General features: G+C 37.5%; 1 protein-coding gene across 1 annotated transcript; it reads left to right on the top strand.

The window, feature by feature from the left end:
• Positions 1-12,802: 12,802 nt before the first annotated feature.
• Positions 12,803-14,075, top strand: LOC139961259 (adenosine receptor A2a-like). The gene has a single exon (XM_071960345.1). It carries the CDS (start codon positions 13,053-13,055, stop codon positions 14,073-14,075), a length of 1,023 nt encoding a protein of 340 aa, XP_071816446.1. The 5' UTR covers positions 12,803-13,052.
• Positions 14,076-21,819: the final 7,744 nt, after the last annotated feature.

Raw genomic sequence — 21,819 nt, 5'->3', positions numbered from 1 at the left:
TAGATTGCGTCAATAAGCGACGAATTAGACGCTGATTTCGGGGGTAATTTGTAAATATGTAAACTGATTTGTAAATAATAACATTAGGGAAACCATTTCCACGGTCAATAAATAGCTATTACCGATCTGCTATAGACAATTGCAGTGATTACGTCATCAATACATTGTTTAGAAGCTATGCAGTCGCCATATTGGATTTTTACGTGTATACGATGTCTCGAAGCTACGTGTTAAGCCCGGGTCGCGTTTTTTTTCCCAGGACGAATGTGGGTTTCAGGTTTTTCAGGAATTTACAAATTCGTTTGAAATCAGAGTTAGGGTTTAGGAAGTGGGTTAAGGATACCGTTTCTATGAAATTGCAGGATTGTCGTTCATAATCTGGGGTCAAAACGAGGAAAAAAGATTCAGAACATGTTTTTTGAAAATGCGTCACATGTTTGGAATCCAGGGATTTGATTGGCCGATGCCCACGTTCGTCCTGGGAAAAAAAATACGCGCCCGGGTCACATCCGCGCGATTCAGCACGCGATTCAACTCGCAATACAATTGAAGGTTGAATCGCGTAGTTAGACACGGGTATCAACTTGTTGCGCAATAAAAGGTGCGCCGTCGATTTGGGTTGATTTGCAATAGAGCAATGTCCTAATCAGCGCGACTTCTCAGAAGCAACTTTTCTGATTCGCGTGATTTTAGTTGCGAGTTGAATCGCGTGTTGAATCGCGCAGATGTGACCCGGGCTTTAGGGGTGTATTCGCTCGTCTAGTCGCATTGTTGTTCCTTCAACCCCAAGTAGCCTGGAGTGTTCATGGTTACGTGTAGATTGCGTCAATAAGCGACGAATTAGACGCTGATTTCGGGGGTAATTTGTAAATATGTATAATGATTTGTAAATAATAACACTAGGGAAACCATTTCCACGGTCAATAAATAGCTATTACCGATCTGCTATAGGCAATTGCAGTGATTACGTCATCTATACCTCGTGTAGAAGCTATGCAGTCGCCATATTGGATTTTTACGTGCATATGATGTCTCGAAGCTACGTGTTAGGGGTGTATGCCCTCGTCTAGTCTCATTTTTGCTACTTTAAGCCTAAGCAGGCTCGAGTGATCATTATTATGTGTAGATTGCGTCAATAAGGGACGAATTAGACACTGATGTTAATATGTACAATGATTTGTAAATAATAACATTAGGGAAACCATTTCAACGGTCAATAAATAGCTATTACCGATCTGCTTTAGGCAATTGCAGTGATTACGTCATCTGTACCTCTGCAGTCGCCATATTGGATTTTTTACGTGAATATGATGTCTCGAAGCTACGTGTTAGGGGTGTATGCCCTCGTCTAGTCGCATTTTTGCTCCTTCAAGCCCAAGTAGACTTATGTGATCATTATTACGTGTAGATTGCGTCAATAAGGGACGAATTAGACGCTGATTTCGGGGGTAATTTGTAAATATGTATAATGATTTGTAAATAATAACACTAGGGAAACCATTTCCACGGTCAATAAATAGCTATTACCGATCTGCAATAGGCAATTGCAGTGATTGGATTTTTTACATGTAGATGATGACTCGAGGCTACGTGTTAGGGGTTTAATATGATAGGTAAAGAGAAGACCCAATCATCACCTGTTACTTCTGTCTTCTAAGCAGTGGTGTCGTCAGACATTTCAATATTGAGGGGCACAGGGGGGAACAGCACTCAATTATGGGTAACAATGTTAATTTGTGAACACTGTCCTGGGGAGGGGGATAAGGGGTTCCCCCTCCCCTTTGAGAAATATTTGATTAATTAAGGGTCCTTAGATGCAACCTGGTGCTATATTTTGCAATTTGAAGTAACTTTATGTTCAAGAATTTTCGGGATTAGTCTGTCCTATATTTATATTGTTAATTGAGGCAGATAAAGTTTTTGCTTGAGTATTTTTTAACACTACAAATAGCGTCAGTGGAGGGGGCACCTATGGGGAAGGGGAGGGCACGAGTCCACCTCCCCCCAGGCCATCCCCTGGCGACGCCACTGCTTCAACAAAGGCCTTCAGTACTCAGAAAATATCATGACGTGGCCAATATCTTCAATAAATATACACTTTTTCTCTATTCGTGGCACACTCTGCCAAAGTCTGTCTTTCTCCGTTAATCCTCTAGAATACTTGAGAAACTCGGTTCCCAGAACTATTTTCCTTTCTCCAGTTTCTGCTGACGAAAGTCTACTGTACAAGCGTATAAATACACTTAAGCCTAACAAAGCTCCGGCTTTAGATGGCATTACCTCTAAGCTTTTTAAGTCTACTAACCACGATAAAGTTCTTGATCTTGTTCATATATTTAACAGTGTTTTTCAAACTGGGACCAACCCAGATGCGTTAAAGGTTGCCAAAGTCATACATGAAGGTCGATTCTAGTCTCCCTGAGAATTACAGGCCCCAAAGTGTTTTATCTTGTTGTAACAAACTAATGGAGAGTGTTATTGAGAAGAGACTTGGGTTTTGTTTTAGAATTTAGAGAATGTCATTCAACAATTCATGCTTTGCTAGAAACTTTAATACTATTCGTTCTCAGCTTGATGTGAGTAATAATGTGTTAGGTTTATATCTTGACCTTAAGAACGCCTTTGACACCGTCGATCACTCTATTCTTTTAAAAAACAAAACAAAGTTATATCACTATGGGGTCGTGGAACGGCACATGATCTCATGGCTAGCTATTAACACAACAAAAGGCAATGCATTCATGTTAATAATATACTAACTCTTAAATTACTTAAACGTTAATACCGGTGTCTCCATGGATCTGTCCTGAGACCCCTGCTCTTTCTAATTTATGTCAACGATATTCGTACAGCGGTGCCCAACATCTCTATACACGTATCTTTGCAGATGACACTAATGTTTCCTGTTTGGTAACGATTGTAAACTAATAATATGCTTAGGTGAATCATACATACATACATACATACATACATACATACATATTCACGGACACACACACGCATACATACATAAGGCCACTCAAACTCTTAAACTGAAATATGCTTACCCTCCCCTCCACTTAGGGAAAACTAATTACACCATTTTGGATGCAAAAGATACAAGTCACTCCTGTCATTACAATTTTACTTTTAATGGTGTTGCAAGCTGCAATGCGTCAAAGTACGAAGTATTTAAGATTAATTATTGATGATAAGCTTCCGTGGGTGAACCACATTAACTATAACTCTGTCAATCCCTGGTAAAGTATATTGGTATTTTTTTACAACCTAAGTGGAATTCTCTCTGAAGCTTTTGCAACTCAAATCTACAATTCTTTTATTTATTCTAGCTAAGATATGCCATCGAAATTTACGGCACCGCCAAATCGTCATATTTCAGACCGCTTCAAACCATACAAAATAGGTTAATTAAGCTTCTTATGAACAAGCCTAGACGTTTTCCGACTAACCTCTTACACAGAGAAAATAATTTGCTTATGATAAAAGGAAATCTGTTCGGTTTGGTTTTTCGTTCTACTTGGTCACTAGCTAAGATAACAGCCTTGCTGTTTTTCTAGTGTCCTTCACTATGTTACCCTTTCCCACTGTAATGTTAGTGTTGTATTAACCTTGTACAAAACATATGAGAAATAAATTGGAAATTGAAATATGTGGGTGTACTTCACGCAACCGCCATGCAGCTATAGTTCAAACAGAAAGCAACACAACATAATCTCTCATGTTAATCAAACTTGCATTTCAAAGGGTTTCTTCGCCGTCATGTGAAAATTAACATGTTGCTTATGATCAATTTTCTTTTCTTTCCAATTTTTCCCCATTTATCCCTGTCGACCCCTTTGTTGTGCCTCATGAAACATATAAAAGTACCTTTATCGATCTTCATTTAAAATTAATGGTTGTTAGCTGACATCTGTGTTGGACACGTGAACGATATTATCATACTTCACTCAAAGATTTCATCAAATGATTCTATCTTCTTTCCAATTAATTTGACAATTGAAAACTATTTCCCTGGGAACCCATTTGAGGGGGAAAAAAGTGGGGTAATGGTCTAATTTCCTTCCCTTTTTTCTTTTAAGCTCGATTTTCACGAATCCATCGAGACAATCTTTTGGCTATCGATGGCCGAGTGAATGCTTTTGTTTTTGTCTTACAAACCAGCCAGGCCCTTAGTGCAGAGCCTCAATTGAAGGGGCACAACATTGGTTGATGTCCACCCAGGGGGAGGGAGAGTTCAAGAGGGTGTCCTATTCTCAATGAGAATGTCTTTGGGGAAGGGGGTAAGGTGCTATCCTTTCCATCATTGTGACTACATTTATGACAGGGGCGTATCCAGGGGGGGCGCAACAGGCGCGCGCCCCCCCTATTGGCCGTCACCCAAAAAAAAAAAGTTTAGGAAAAAAAAAAAAAAAAAAAAAATTGATGACGACCTTTATGTGAGATGTCGGTGATCGCTCAACCCCCCCCCCCTCCCGTATGCTTTATTTTTTGTTTGCCAAAAAAAGGTTCTGGCGAAGTTCGGCGGCATAATAGTTTTAGAAACATAGATGGTAATTGTGTTTGTATTATCACTATAAACACTAAATGACATGCCAGCCATACTAAATTGTGCATTTTGTGTCCATATTTACTGGAAATGTTGCTTATTATTAAGGTCGAAAATGGATCACATATGGCCATGGGCGGCGATCCTGGGTGGAGCGGGGATATATCCCCCCATGAAAATGGGTGGAGGGGATGTAATGCACCCTATCCCCCCCCACCAAATGCCAGGGATAAGAATATTTTCATGCCTACATTTATGCATCTTCGTTAATGTACGGCTCTTTTTTAGCTTCATTTCTCGCCTACCATAAACGCAGTGCGATCTTTTCAAATAAAGCGTCTTTATAAAGCAAAATAGTTGACTGTAGGCTTCATTGGCCCTATAACAACAAAATGTATTATTGCGCCCACGGTATTGATATAGTACATATATGCACCCTCATAGTATTCATATAGGCCCTATAGTAGGCCTACACACGTACATGTTCCCTCGAACAGCTGAGAATCTCATGTAATTGTGTATTGCATGTGTATAGGCCTATAATAGCCTGCATGAGGCCATTTTCTTCATCGAATAATATAACAGAGCTCTCGAACATTCTAACGTTGCGCCTGAAACAAGATTGACAGGGGCAATTTTCCCAAAATAACACCCGAAATTAAAAAAAAAGTATTTTGGATCCTGATTATGAATATTTTGGACATGACATCCCTATTTTAAAGTTGGGTATATGCCGCTTGGAAACCTCGGGAAGTGCCGTTTCCGGCCATCTAGAGGGTTTGTTAATCCCAAAATTTTCTTGTACGCTTCGCGCCAACTCATGGTGGCGCTACGCTTAGATAGTCAACAAGGTCATATCCCCCCCCCACTCGGAAGTACGGATTGCCGCCCATGCATATGACACCATTTTGCATTTCAGCCCTTCCTTGAAAGCAAAAATTGTACACCCCTCCCCTTAGACCCATCCCCCAGGACGGCGATCATTCATGCCTGGCGCCCCCCCCTATTGGAAAATCCTGGATACGCCCCTGTATGAAGTAGCAGTTCCAATTTAAGCCTTCACAAAAATGTGCATATACAAAAATAGGAGGGAGGACACGTTTCGCCATGTCAACCCCCCCCCCCTCCCCTCCTCCGTGCCTACGGTAATGTTGCAAACGCAATTAATGGAATTCATCATATTGCCATATTTAGTTAAGAATCTTTACATTAAACTGTACACGTTGGTCTAGTTTGTTCTCCCTAATTATGCAAATACCTCTTTCCTCGGGCATAATGACGCTATGCTTTCTGTTTGGTTTATGAAAGTATATCCTCAATTGTTTCTTGCAACTTTGATAAATTATTGTAAAAGTAAATATATGTGATATATATTTTTATTTTGCATCTATGACAAACATTTTCCAGTTTTCATATATGGATGGATGGTTCGATGGGTGGATGAGTGAATGGAAGGATGGATTGATATGTAGATATAAATACCGTATATAATAGCTAATACACCAGTATGCATAGATCACTCATTAAAGCAATAGAACAACTAAACAGCAATGAGTCTATGCGGATAGTGCCGTTGGAAGGGAGGGGTGGGGTGCGGATATATCCTCACTTGTTTGTTGCAAATTTATCATTTATTGGAAGAGAAATTATATAAATAATATCTTTTCTGTAGTCACCTTGTCAAACATTTTCCAGTGCTTTATATATGGATCGGTTGATGAGTACATAATCGGAGTGGTGGCTATATGAGTGGTTGGAAAAGATAGATAGTGAATAGCTATAACACCGTACACCGAAGAGACACATCACCTTTTAATACAATATGGGTTTTTTGCGGGGAGGGGGAGGGAGGGGGGCCCCGCAAATACAAACCGTACGACAACGTATAAGTGCCAAGACGACCATTTCTTGACAAATCGATGTATGGATATCTATTTATACCCTTCCGAATGTCTGTCGACACAATTATCCACTTCTATTTTCACCTGCCATAATCGCACGAGAAGAGCTCTTCCTAACCCTCCCTTCATTACTTCATTTGTATTTAGGCTTTATATGTTAAATGTTTACTAGAAACTGAAGCCTTGATTCTATGAATAGATCATGTTCTCTTATGAGTTTATTTGTAAACATTGGAGGCATTCCGGAGGATATATAAATGGATCTAAGATCGTCGATTGAATAGAAAAACAAATATGATTTGCTGAACCACTTGTATATGTCTTACGTAAATTGTTAGCCTAGTCTGGGCGGCCATGTTTAGGAGGGGTTACAATGTAAATATATCTGAACGTAATCAGTGGACTATACTATACCTACTATCCGTTGACAAACTCATTTGATATCTGTTAGTTATTTTAAATAGAAAAACACTCACTTGTATGAAGGAACCTTCCAGACTACTCAATACGTTCTTTATTATTTCTTTATTGTTTGGTCTCCTATAAGAGACAATACTAGCCTCTATCTTGCAAAGTCGATTTTATCGGCTTATAGCCTTTGTCATTGAGTCCAGTAAAACCTGAACTATAATTTTGTGTCTTATAACGGCGGAACATCATTGGAAAAAAATGAGCAACTTGGCTGTTTCATTGTGGGAAGGAACGAAATATTACTACATAGTAGAATCAATGCCTACTTTGATTAAGGTTGTTTATTACGCAATTCACTCGGAAGTTTGTTGCAACAGCATGCATGGTAACTAACGTACTAATTTATAAGAGAGATATCTATAAATATGTGCACACGCGTAAAATGCAATTCGTTACATTAGACTCAGTTTGCCAGTCGGCGATACAAAAAAAATGACAAAATTCTGGCACTCATGTACACAGCGACTGTTAGAAGATATACCAGACAAGACCATCAGTCGGCCTATACCTAACATGAAGATTTATACCCTGCAGTTAGCATTACCACATTAACGAGTTTCCTGACCGTTTCCGTGACGCGGATTTTAATTAGGCCTGAGCTGTTTGACGAGATAAAATGGCAGAGCACATAGCAACCGTGTGATGCACAATCGAAAATAACAGACTTATGCAAACATTCTTCGGACTTTATCCAACAAGACTGTTTCACACAACAATTAATCTAAAAAGCACTCTTCGCTTAATATAGTGTTACATGTTATGTTTTTGTGGCAGTCACGTCGTTTGTAAGGAATCGAAAATATCGAGCAGATTACTGTATTTAGCTGAGAGGATATTGCTTTTTTGGGGGGATAAGAGAACGAGATAGGCCTATGCTTTTTTGGGCATAAAGTGCTATATGAGCTAATATTCTCGCAGTTGTTTATAGGCGTGATTGAAGCTACGCAGCTGCATCATTCTGTGGCGGTAAATATTTTTCATTTAACTCATGATAAATAATTTTGCTGTTGGGTCTCACTTGCAGTAAATACTGAAGATAAGGGTAAACTGAATGTCACCGTAGCTTCAAACAATCAAACATGCATTAAAAAATATGACAACTTTGAGACACTGACTTTACAGCTTCATTGCCATAGAAACTATATTCTTTATTATTAACTATATATGCGGCATATCGTGTTATACAACTCAAACGCACCTATATTGCATATAGGCTAGGCTATACAGAGAGACATGGAAGGCAGTGAAATTAGTTCAAGAATCAGTGAAAGCGTACACGCCCCAAGAAAAGTTCCGATGTCTATTTCGGCAGTTGGTAAAGCAATGTCACAGGAACTACAGAAACCCATTGTTCGACGAGTTGCCGAAGCGGCCATTTTGTTAAAAAGTGCCGGAAGCGATGGCGATGTTAGCTTAAGGGACCGTCACGAGGAGACGTCAGAGACAACAACGGGAAAGGTACGGGGACTGTACTTCGGACGTAACGTAGCCACGTCGATGTGGTGGAAATATAGACGCCCCAATGAAGAACCTGACAGTACCACGCCAGATTACGATTCTCTTCACTGGAACAAATTCCGGACGGAACCTGTAGAAAAAGAACGTTTCAGTATAAAGAAAATGGAACAATATATGAGTGAAATATTGGAACGTTTCTTGACAATGGAACAATACAATCCAAAACGGGCATCTGTATCGGCTAAACAGATAGCTGAAGATATCAAAGACAGTGCGAAATCATTGGGCTTTAAGCGTTACAAATTAATATCACGAGTAGATATTGGATCAAGGCAGACACAAGATATTCAAGTGGCGAGTAAATTTCTATGGAACGCCGACACGGATAACTTTGCGAGTGCAACGTACGAGAATGATACCATGTTTGCAGTGGCGACCGTTTTTGCCGTATATATGGACTAGAGTTGAGCAGAAAACCTCTTTTTCATCTTGTGTTTGTTTAATATTCTAACGATATTTCCGAAAATCTTGTTAAGCTTTGTCCAATATATAAGCCTAGGTCTTTTCTTCAGAGAATTAACAGACTATGTGAGAAGTTCAGTTTTCGTATTGCAGCTGTACTGAAACAGGTATATTTAAGTTTACACTTCCAAGTTTGTTAATAAAGGCCTATATCTTCAACTCTTGCGACGTTATCACATCAGTGCACCCACCAATTAATCGTTGTGATGAATACGCCCCTCCCCCCCCACCCCTGCCCAATTTGTAAATAAACTATTTTACCGTTTATAGGAGATATAAATAATTAAGAGTCGTGTCAGTGGCTGCCATTTTATCTATACCTGTGATGCTATAGTGTGATTAGGAGTTGAAACCTTTCACTTTCCTTTGTTTATCTCCTCATCTTTTTCCAAGTGATATTAAAATTAGTAACCGAAACCACATCCTCTTTTAAGACTCATGTTAAGAATTTCAATGTTTTAGATCCAACATTTGACCTATTTACCTCTATTGCAGAAAATATCTTACTAATAAAGAAAGAAAACTTACATAAGTAACTTAACAACGGAAAGCTGGCTTGGAAAGAAGTAAAGAATAGTTTTAGAAACTCAAGCATAGGGGACTTATAGTAATGATGTCATATTTATACTTGCTCAAGTCTCCAGTTTTATTACGGTTAATATAAACCAGTTGGTTTTAACATATGTTATCACTAAGCTGAAACCTGAGCTGGCTTTCGATCAAATGTTGTTTGTTTCATTTATAATAATTTTAAATATAATGATTACGAGCTATATATATCATAGATCATATAGATCATAGATTATAGTGATCAGCTACTTCAAATTTAACTTTGAAAAAAATCCGTTTCATGATGGGAAGGAGGAGGGGGGGGGGTGGGCGCTTCTACCATCTGTGGAGACCTCATTGATGGCTGCATATACTGAATTTTGCATATGCATACATGGACTTGGTGATGAAGCTATACACTCTAAGCCACTTTGTTGCACTTTGTATTTCAAATGGTCTCACTATATTCCAGTCCGTGAGGACAAACCTGTCTGTCTATCGGATAATAAACACATTGTCAAACTTCTGTCAAAACTTCAGATCTTCATATTTCGTTTCAATACAGGAAGGGTAACGCTGCTGAAGAAATGATTGGTCCTAAGTTTTATCATTGTGATAAAATCTAGCATTCTGATTGGCTGGAAAGTAGATAATCTCATCACATTCTCAGAGACGTATATAGCATGTTCATGCTTCCCATGTAAAAGCTCATCGTAATTTCTTACCAGTTGTAATTGAATCACCGTCCGAATAAACACTTCAAATCAATGTTTTGGCTTCTTGATCGGTGATGTTTTTTAGTGATATTCGTCGTTCGATCTGTATTCCCGACAAACTAACAGCCACCGAAATGTTTAACCGAGAAGGACCACAACAGATATGTTATGTCCAATATTTTGCACTTCTTCCCAGGCCATCAACACGACATTCATAAAGTTCAAACATTGCATCTTGTTTTTAACTTTTCTATCACAGTGTTGACGGCTGGAATCGCGAGAAGTGGCTTGCGAAGGATTTCAAAGGTACAAAGGGTTGAGGTGGGGGGGGGGGGGGAGGAGTGTCTCAAACTCATCCTATGGATGTAGGTATCAGGGCTGAACCTATACTAAAATGACCAGAGGCAAATGAAGGATGTTATTAAGGAGGGTGTATATCCGCATAAGAAAAGTTTGGCATCCTGAGGCATATTTTAGACAATAATTTAGGTTTTATATATCATTAGCTTTAAACACAAGATTACGCTAATAACAATCTTCACATTTTAGTGTGTGGGTGCAGATGGTGCGTGCATGCATCGGTTTTTCAGTGGTCTAAGTCTTCAGATTTCGGTGGGGGGGGGGGGGTGAGGCCAGGTGATTTAATAATTTATCCACTTCTCGTCTTAGAATTTGTACACTGGTCTGGTTGGTAGTCCAGCCGTTTTAATCGATGACGCACTGATGATGACGTAGTTCGCAATTTTGAATTTTTGCTAAGAAAACCTTGTCTATTTTACTATTCCAAAATATTGCAGTAGATAGATAGACATTTCTTCTGTTTATTTTGTTTAACGAAACCTTTCTTACATGTTTACCGAGTCACTGGTTTACATCGGTTTATTTGTACCGTCAGCAAGCTCTTCGATGTGTGTGTTTGTGTGTGTATGGTACTGTATGTATACGGTAAGGAAGTGTTAGGAGAGACAATGTACGATAGGACGGTGATTTGAGTACAAAAAGTTATACTAAATTGCCAAGAAAATGGTGTGGCAATTAACAGGAGTGGAACTTCACAACATATGAAGAAGAGTCCGACGGACTTCGAGGATATTTACAGCGGGGAAAGGCCAAACATTCAAACAGATAAACATTAACACATTAACAGAGTAACTACACACAACTGCGTAATGCAATCATAAATTTATCTTTAAAACCTGCAACACAAATTCACAATACGTTAACTCTCGTATTATTCAACGATGGTCCATAAAACACGTTTATGCCTCAGTGAAATGCCATAACGCTCATTGAATTATCGGTTATTGAGGGAAAAGGTGTCAAAATGACCTTATTAGATAACTTAAGAGGCATTTAACCGCACGTGTGATCCTAATGAGAAATGTTGTCACCTATTACGAATATTGCAATACGTAAGATAATCCATGCTGAAATCACAGAAAACTGAAAAAGACATTTTATATATATATATATATATATATATATATATATATATATATATATATGTAATATAGGCCTATATATAATATAGGCCTATATATAATATACATTTATATATATATATATATATATATATATATATATATAAATATATATATATTTATATGCTTATCTACTTTATACTCTTATATATAGTAAAGCTGTCATTGCCTGAAATGTCAAAGCTTATAAATACCGGATTGTTTTCGCACTTGAACGCTCTTTCGCTCGAATTCTCAGTTATTCAGATGTGATTAATCTTTGAAAAAGCCGGTAGTAGGGAATCCACTGAACGTGTGTCATCTTAACATTTGCATAGTTTCCGATTACACGTAAGAGACGTTTTGTTCAATAAGACATTTCTTTTGCAACTAAATATTTCAATTCAATCATTAATTCATAAAGGTTGTTTGCCTGTTTTTGAATTGTTTTATGATTTTGAACTAAAAACTGAAAAAAAGGGATATCCGAGACGGCCCCTTTTTAACGGAAGAGGAATAAATTTGTTTAGTAAACAAAATGTAATAAATATATAATATTCGGTTTTCTGAAGAACTGTTCTTTCATTCACATTTGAGACTACTTTGAAAGCTGGCCTTCGATGGATTGCTGAATATCCGACGCTAGGAGAATTGGAAATGTATACAAATGGCCTATTTATGCCAAGGTTCACCCTGGAGGTTACTTCGTGGCCAGGAAGAGCTGTTAACGGAGATAATCATCTAAGCTAAAAGTAAAGGCTCTTTATAAGCCCGCCTTACTATAAACTTGTTGACAAAGCTGTATATTGCCGTTATGTTGTAATGTAACGTGTTAAAAGCATTGTTATCTACTCTAGATTTACAATTGAGTCGACCGAGAGCTGTATGATACCTGCGTTCATGGGTCGGTGGTTTCATTATAACGTAATGAAATGTCAATCGTACGGAATAAGAAGTAAACAAGCGGATGCCACTCTGAGAAGAAATCAATAATTTTCAACTGGATTGTTTCCGCCCGCCAGATTTATGTTCAAGAAATTAACCAAAAAAAGCGTTTTTTCTTCTTTTGTTCATTTGTTTTATTGTGAAATTTTCATCTGATCAGAATTTTAATGAGGTAGTGCTAATATGTTTTTCTACGATATCGACTGGCTAGGATTTGTGAGACCTGCTGTTAATGGTCGCTACTTCCAAACTTCATATATTTAATATATATGTCATGTAGGAGTTATCAGTAAACTGAACAACAGTGATTTGTGTTTCGTAGTTCAAGTACTGAAAAAGACATCTTTTACGTTATGAAGTGACAAGTATCATCATTAAATGGAATAAACAGACTCAAAAATTCGAGAAAACCGGACACTGATATGTTGTTCAACTATACAACTATAGTACAGTGTGATTGCCTCTAAATGAACGTTAGCACATTATGGAAAACTCAATCAGCTCAAACGGTACAGATTACATTCACTCTGATCGAACACCGGGAATCAACCGTCCTTTCGGAAACTTTACTCTCAGAGTTTCCACACTGGGTTTAGTTATTTACGTCGGGGTTTACACACTTGTCATCTTGTTTTCCGTCCTAGGTAATTCGATGGTTATAAATGCATTCATACGTGCAAAAAGCTTTTGTAGAGTTCACAGCTATTTCATAGCCGGTTTAGCGGTTGCTGATTTTCTGACCGGTTTAATCGCGATACCCTGCGCGATGTTTGCTCGTATCGTCGTATCTCCTCTAACATGCTACGAAGAGACCAGAGATTATTTCTTCGCACCAGCTGTAATTTTCTGTTCTGTGTCCGTGTTCCACTTGATAGCTATCGCGATTAATCGGTATATCGCTATTTCGAAACCGTTGAAATATTCGACTATCATGAATCCGTGCAACTGTAAAGTCATCATAGTGGCGATGTGGTGTGTAGGTATCGCTTTTGGCCTGCTGCCGATACTCAGTAAAGAAGAAACGGTGCAAAAGTCATGGGTGTGTGACACCGACAGATATCGGTCATCGGCTGTTATTGCACATCGCATTGTTACATCGTTAATCATACCGACTTTTATGTTATTTCTATCATTGATCTACGTGCGTATATTTTACCTGGCCTACAAATGTAAATGGGATGCCACGAAAACGTATACCATTGCTTCAAGACCTTCTGTGGCACAGGTACACCGGAAGTCGAGATCGACATGGCACATTAAAACTACCGTCACATCGGCTATCATTTTGGCTGTGTTTGCGGTGTGCTGGTTACCGCACAGTTTTGAATTCCTGTTTGAGGTCTTCACAAGATCGAAAGATAATTCTTTATTCGTGTTTATCGTTATAACAGAAACACTTGGGTTCTCTAACTCCTTCGCCAATCCAATCATATACGGCTTCCGGAATCGTGCTTTTAGGAACGCTTGTAGAGAATTCATAGATGGATTTCGATTCAATAGGAGTTAGTGCTATCAAATCAGCCAGTTGAAACAACGTTTCCGATGTTAATACCACTCAATATTGCCATCTGATATCATGCTTCAAAGCATTCGTACTGACAGAATGAACATTTATATAACCTATATCTATAGATAGTAGCCGGATAAAATTCCTATTGCTCATTCCGTGTCAGTACAAGTTCTTTGAAACTTGAAACATGAAGATTATGGGCCTACAGTAGGTTATATAAAACAAATGTCCCAAGTGGGTAATTAGTCTATAAGTTACTATATTACACCCAATGTGCATGGCTTGATCAGTTTTGTACTGTGAATAAGTGACAACTATAAACTGAAGTGTGTTATAACACCGTAACACATGTTAGATGTTACTGTGGAATACTCACTAACAGACGAATTCATTACTCTAAGGTTGTTTCAACTAATGACTGGTTGGGAGTCTAAGCAACTGTCCCTGCATGTTGGACTAGTAAGCATACCTTGTAAAGATGATTCAAATTACAGATTATAAGCGTTTTGCAGTAACGTGTCATCCACTTTCTGTTAAAATGTGGACGAAATTATTGGCGAACCCTATATATATAGAGTAGTCTGGTTAGTTCAGTCAATCATTATATTGCATAGGATTGTGTGTTTAGTATTTTCTGTTAAAAAGTCCTTTTCAGTAGCAACTGGTCATAAATGTAACACATCATTATAACATACATCAATTTTAACCGATAAACAGGTATTCTCAACTTAACCAGTTTTGACAGATAAAGCCAGGAGAATCGGCTGTTTTTTTTTTTTTTTTTTTTTTTACATTTACGTCCTCGTAGAAGATTAGCTTGTTTTGCAGTTACATAATTCTAAAGCATTTGTGTTCCACTATGAAGCGTTTAGATATGTCTGAAGTGGTGCAGTTTATATGGCGGTTTATAATTCAAATCATTTATTGGCTACAACAACTTTCACAGTTCATTAACAATGAAGATAGACTAGGCCTAGATTTATCAACTGTGAGACGATTGTATAGGCATAAACGGTAGGCTATAACGAGATTCCCTTATTTCCAACGGTGCAAACTGAATACATCGAGGTTTCACTGCTGCTGCTGCTGCTGTAACTTGTATGCAAGCAAAATGTATACGTTGAAATTGATTAAGCTCGATCGTTTGCGTGAAAATGACAAGGAAAAAAAATTGACGTAAAAGGAATAATTTGCACATGAAAGGTATTTAAAATAGAATTGACGAGGTTATTTTGCATTGATTCTTATAATGACGTCTTTTCAGTGTTTTCATAAGTGCCTGATGTGTGGCGTCGTCTGTATTATATATGGTAATCATTGTATCCTCACTGTATAATTAGGTTTAGCCTCTACTATCGTGCATTATTTATATATAGTTAAGTTGATTATACCAAACTGGGCGAAATTTACACCGTTCGCGTTATTTAAGTATTTTATATCGTTTAGTTAAATTGCGATGAATGAATTAGTAAATTCCTCCAAAATTTGAGCTATCCCTCAAAATTATTCTCAGGCGACGGAAATGTTAAACTAAACAAATTAAATCGCTCTTTATCATGTTGTTTTCCAGTTGAATGGCATTATAATTTAGCTCAGTTTAAAGTGTGAGCATCAACCAAGTGATTAGATTTTCACGTACAATCCATGCTATATTTAAGCGGTTGATTAATCATGATCATGATCATGATCATCATGATCATCATCGTGATCGTGATCGTCATCGTGATCGTCGTCGTCGTCGGCGTCATCATCATCATCATCATCATCATCATCATCATCATCATCATCAGCATCATCATCATCATCATCATCATCATCATCATCATCATCATCATCATCATCATCATCATCATCATCATCATCATCATCATCATCATCATCATCATCATCATCATCATCATCATCATCATCATCATCATCATCATCATCATCATCATCATCATCATCATCATCATCATCATCATCATCATCATCATCATCATCATCATCATCATTATCATCATGATCATCATCAAATGCACAATGAATGTACACGTTCTCTATATACTTGCAATGCAAACGTTACAATTAACAGGGTCGACGTATCATAAGAACGTCAGGCATATGAATGTGATCACTTTCATCAGCTCGTTTACTATAAAGATCAATTCGTATTTCCTTTTTCGTTTTACACTCTTTATACCTGTATATATATAATACCGCATTATTACTGAGATTCGCACGTATAACGAATGAATTTATGAGTTTACACAAGACCACGAGGAAGAAAAGACTTAACCTTTGAACGTATCCGATCATTAAATAATTGGAAATTGTGGTGTTAACCTGGTGGTTCAAAGAGATCTTACGGTCAATTAGAACACCTTGGTTTTCATAGCTACAATACTAAAGCGCATGCAGTGACCGTCTGGCATGTAAACACCACGGACTCCCCACCCGACTCAGATTAGACTTATTACCAAATAACATAATTTCAGCTTCTATCAGGGTTTCGTTTCCGAAAGAAGTGAGACAGCATATATATATAGGCAAGTTAAAACTATCTAAATGTAGGACAGAAAATTGACTTTGACGAAGAAAACGTTTGTAAATCTGATGGTTATCAGCAAACCCTGCCTCTTTAAATCCCGTGTTATGTACAATAGAGAGTAGAAAGATCTCAGATAGTTACTGATTAATGTACTGGTCCTGACACAGAACCCTGCGGAACACCAAATCCTATACAGCTAACTTCATTAGAATATAAGTATCACCAATATGCACCCTCTGGCTGCGATCAGTAATGACAGATAGAAACCACTTCAGAGCAGTAAAGTACTCGTGAGACCAATTTTATGACGTAGTATGTGAATCAGCATTTGGCCAAAGGTATAGCACTTAAATCTATAGTATGAGATAGACAGTGGCCACATTATTGTCAGTGGTCATGCAAATATTATTGTGTTCTCTCAATAGCAACGTCTCTGTGAAGTGAGTTTTTTTGTTTGTTTTTTTTTGTTGTTGACCAGATGCAGGTAAGACTTGAAGATTATGTTTTAGCATGTGGTCAAGACACGAATGAGAAAACGACATATTCAATAAGCTCAGTTGGAACAAATTTAGGATTGGATATGAGTCTGTATAGTTGTTCATTGTGTTGGGAACAGATCCATCATCCACATTTGTTGAGCACATGTATAACGTCAGCTAATTTAACACATGCCACCGAACCCCTGGATAACAAGGAGTTGACCAGAGGATACATGAATGGAAGAAGAATCTATATATAAATGCTACTATATAGGTTTCAACTTATACCACGAAATCTACTTAAATGATAGAGGTCTACATATTTCAGCGTCAACTATAGATGAATCTATAATGCCCGTGACTTCCATTATCAGAAAGCGTATTATCGTACGTCACTGATGTACATTACTCGGCCCTTAATCAACGGTAAGTTCAGGCTGCGGGTTTGCGCATGAGCAGAGGGATAGATAAAGTCGATAAAATTCAGGTAAGCACGGCGTTAAAATCAACTTAATTTCTACCAACATTGTGAGCACAGACGAATTATAGGACGGTTTAAGCAGCTTTAATATGACATATACAACTTATGTAATTCCTCGGACACTTCACTAGAACGGGCCTGTAGCATGTGCCGCGCCCTATCCCACCCCCACCCCCACCCCATTCCCACTGGTAAGAACACAATGCGTACCAAAAGCTCACAAGTGTTCATACCGGACTCGAATATTGTAACCTTTTTTTAACTTGTTTGCGCCCCTCGCCCAGAAGTCCTGGCTACGTGCCTACTAGAGATTATATAAGCTAGATATAATACCAACATCTCAATGACAACTATAATATATAACCTTACGTAATACATTTGAAGGCAATGATGTGCCACATAAATCGTATTGTAAACTAGTCAATACCATAATTTCCTTCTTGGAAAACTACCTAATTAACTTCGGAGGTTCTAATAATGGCTGGAATTACCAATTTTATACCACACTGGCTACTATAATAAGAGCAATAGAAAAACAAACCATTCTCAATTATAGTTTTACAACGAAATAACAAAAGGTTCCGAATTTCATTAGTGAAAAAGCTATTATGCCAGATCTTGAATGCCCATCGCGACGTCAACACGACAATGCTACATACTTCCGATGACCTTAACAGCGGAAGCTAAACATGAAATGGTAAACAAGTATGTATAATAAAAAAATAATAGGTATCAACAAAACCCGTTTCAATGACGTAAATTACATGTTAACAACAACAACACAAAGAATTGCATATTCCTAAGAAAGAAAATAAAAATAAAACAAAAAATATGACGTTAAATTTGATCATGGGAACAATCATATGACAAATTTAATTTAAATAGAGCTTTATACAAACATTCATCTTTATTACACTAACAATGACTTATCTCTATACAGTCCAAAAATATAAAAAGAAACAATAACCTATTTACTTCCATTTTGGTTTAGAAAAAAGCCGGTTTGAAGAACAGGCTGTCATTAAAAAATCCCATTAGGCATTCGCTTAAAAACCGTATACAGAACTGAGAAAATCATGGGTGATTGCAGCGAAAACTCAACTTCAAGTTTGATTAAAATTGTTAAGTAAAAGAAATTAACATCGACTAAATACTTCAGACAGATTGTGTTGAAGTATAGTCAATAACGTTTAGACATGCATAAACAGGTCAATGGCCATGCATGAGTTTATCAATGTGTGGCTACTGCAGCATGTATGTATGTATTTAGCTCCAGTGCAAGCAAGAACTCGCGAAGAAGCCATCATTGGCTTATCAAAGCCGCAAGCTGACCGAAGTCAGTCTCTTTTTAGATTCATGTTTAACGTCCATGATTATGAATTGTCAATTGTCAACAACTCTTTAACTGGACGACATACATTAATCTTGGAGTGACTAGAACTCGGGACCTTATAATTGAGAGGCACCGGCGTTAACCACTGAGCTAACACTCCATGTATACACATGGTATACCAAGCGTGACAAACTTTATAGAAGTATTTGCATGCGAACAGCGTAGCTTTTTTCAAGTATTTCTTGTTCTCTTGTAGCAGAATTACGTGTCAGAGAGCCTCGGTGAGGTTCCAGGGGTGAAGGCCTCGTCGTATACGTTGGAACTTATACTGTTTGGAAATGGCTAAACTGTAAAAATTTGAAACGGATTCTTGTTTATTTTGTTCTTGTCGGTTTTGTTTAACCTACTTATTGAAGGTAAACGACCCCGTACGGTACCCCTGCCCCAAAGTTCTTCCTGTTCAGAAAATAATCAACCTTGTTACCACGCAACCAGCTGTTTCCTTCGTATAATACGACTCACGGTGCAAAATGTCACGGCAGCCTGCGAAAATTAGAACTCATGAGGTGCGTTCGGCTTTCAGGACTTGTATATATATATATATATATATATATATATATATATATAGGTTTCAATCGACAAACCACGTTCAAGAAGTTATTACTAAGGTTTTGGATCCAGTATGTGCTTCAATCATCATGTAATATGCACACAAATGTTTACTTATAGTAGAGAATTATAGTTCAGTTTTCTTCTTTCTTCAATACGTAAAATGAATATAATTCTAAGTCATTAATAGTTTGGATTCTAATATTCCCCATGCTACGAGCATGAGGTTGAGATACTGCACAGTTGAAAGGTTGAAACCATTTATACGAGTTTTAATAAAGATGTTTCCGCAAAAACTATGGTGTTTTCTAAAATGTATGACTTACTCAATACCCAAGTGGTTTGTATATATATCACAGGAAAACTAAGTAATAAGTGCATATCACAAACTACAACGATAAAATGTACAGAATGTAACGAAGCGACTACAAAAAAAAAACATGCATTATGTATCTTGTTTGCTGCTAAGTTTCTAATTAAAATATTTTAAAAGTTAACGGTTCTTCAACCCCCATACACCCCCCCCCCCCCTCGCTAGATTCCTGGCTGCCTACCCATACGGCTAACTCTTCTTTCGACTGAAACCTTTGTTGGATCATGCTGCATTGCTACATTTGTGCAACAATTTTTCTCCCCTTCGTTGTTATCCAAATTTTGCCTCGGCGGTTGATTGCGAAGTTGACATATCCCGCCCTGCACTGTTAATATACATAGTGTACGGTGGACTGACTAGTTCGTATGGTTACAAACTTTTACTTTATTATTTTTTTTTCTTTAATGCAAGTTTTTGGATGAATGGGGATTTCCAGAATATGAAATTTTAATGTTATCATTGAATAACGCTCGCCTGCTGCAAAATGTCATCTTCAATCTATAGGTATGGTATTAGATATTCAAACTAATTCCAATGCACAGTGACTGTACAGTAAAATGATAATAAAACTTCGCAATGCATGGATTATGAAATTCGTAAAAATTAATTGCGAAGATTTGTTACCGACCTTTTTTTCATGATCTGATCGACCTGGTTACAACAGACAGAGAGAAAGAGAATTAAGGGGGAGAAGAGACGGAGGTTAAAAATATCACCTACAATCTTATTTGCATTTCATGAATTATTTATTTAATGGCGATGCACATATGCTCTTCGCGTTTCTCTGATCCCTTAGTCCACGCAAATACCCAGAATTAAACTTATAACTGGATCAACTTGCAAAGCCAAAAAAGGAAAGGAAGAAACCAAAATTTAGGAATGGCATGAATGACAATTGAAAGCTGGTCTATTGCTTTGCTAATTATATATTACTTGACAAATTTCAATCGTGGCAGATTTAAAATTAAAAAAAAAAAAATCAATCATAAATTAACAACTTGATTAGATACGATATATCTTGAAAATGTGAAATTCAATATGTCCATATATATATATGAAACAGAAGGATTGAAAGACGAGGTCATAATATACTTATTAATTAAAATCTATTTTACTTGACAAGTTCGATTTTTCCACTTGCATGTCAGTACATACATGCAGGACAGGCAGAATGTTCAGGTATTTACACCATAACGTGTCGCCAATATCACTTTCATAAAGACCTTTTATGTAGACCTATATAGGTATATTAGGCCTATATATAGGTATAGCATACCACAATTACAGTAATGTATATACATCTGCTCGAACGGTATAAACCAATGTCGGACATATACCTAAGATCACCAAAATATGTATAGGTTATCGGCATATGTTCAGATATTCAATCCTTGTATATGCTTGCATAAATTAGTAAGTATATAGACGGTTTGAAAAATTTTGGGCTTAATGTGGATACATTTCTAAGAGCGAGCCATCAGCTTCATGTATATAGCCTCAGGTATATAGCATATCTGACAATTGAACAAATTCTCTGTGTATAGCTTTCATATATACGCGGCTTGGAAAGTGACGAATTTAGTATATTGTGTGAGTCAATAGAGCAATTAATGTTGTGGGAGGACGCCTGTAACTTACCGAATAGATCATGTCTCGATATAAAGAATAGTTCCACTTTATGATATGTGGTGGAATTATTAACAATCTCAACAAAGGTCCTTCAATCTGGTTAATCACCTCTTCAAAACCAAAGGATGGATTACGTTGGGCTGAACATGATTTCGTTGTTCAAATAATTATATAGTTTAAAGCCGTACTAAACGCTATAAGTGCATCAGGGTGCCTGCATTTAAACTCACACAAGAGCACTCCTAGGTCGGAGCACAGGGTCGAAGTGCATGCCTCTAATATATACGCCCTCATTTACAGGTTGTTC

This window comes from Apostichopus japonicus, chromosome 20, assembly GCF_037975245.1.
Source record: "Apostichopus japonicus isolate 1M-3 chromosome 20, ASM3797524v1, whole genome shotgun sequence".
Lineage (NCBI taxonomy): Eukaryota > Metazoa > Echinodermata > Holothuroidea > Aspidochirotida > Stichopodidae > Apostichopus > Apostichopus japonicus.
The sequence above is the reverse complement of the archived record's forward strand: the minus strand, read 5'-3'. Positions and strand labels throughout refer to the sequence as shown.

Coding starts and splice junctions, on each gene's coding strand:
- LOC139961259 (XM_071960345.1), top strand. CDS start 13,053: ATGGAAAACTCAATCAGCTCAAACGGTACAGATTACATTCACTCTGAT.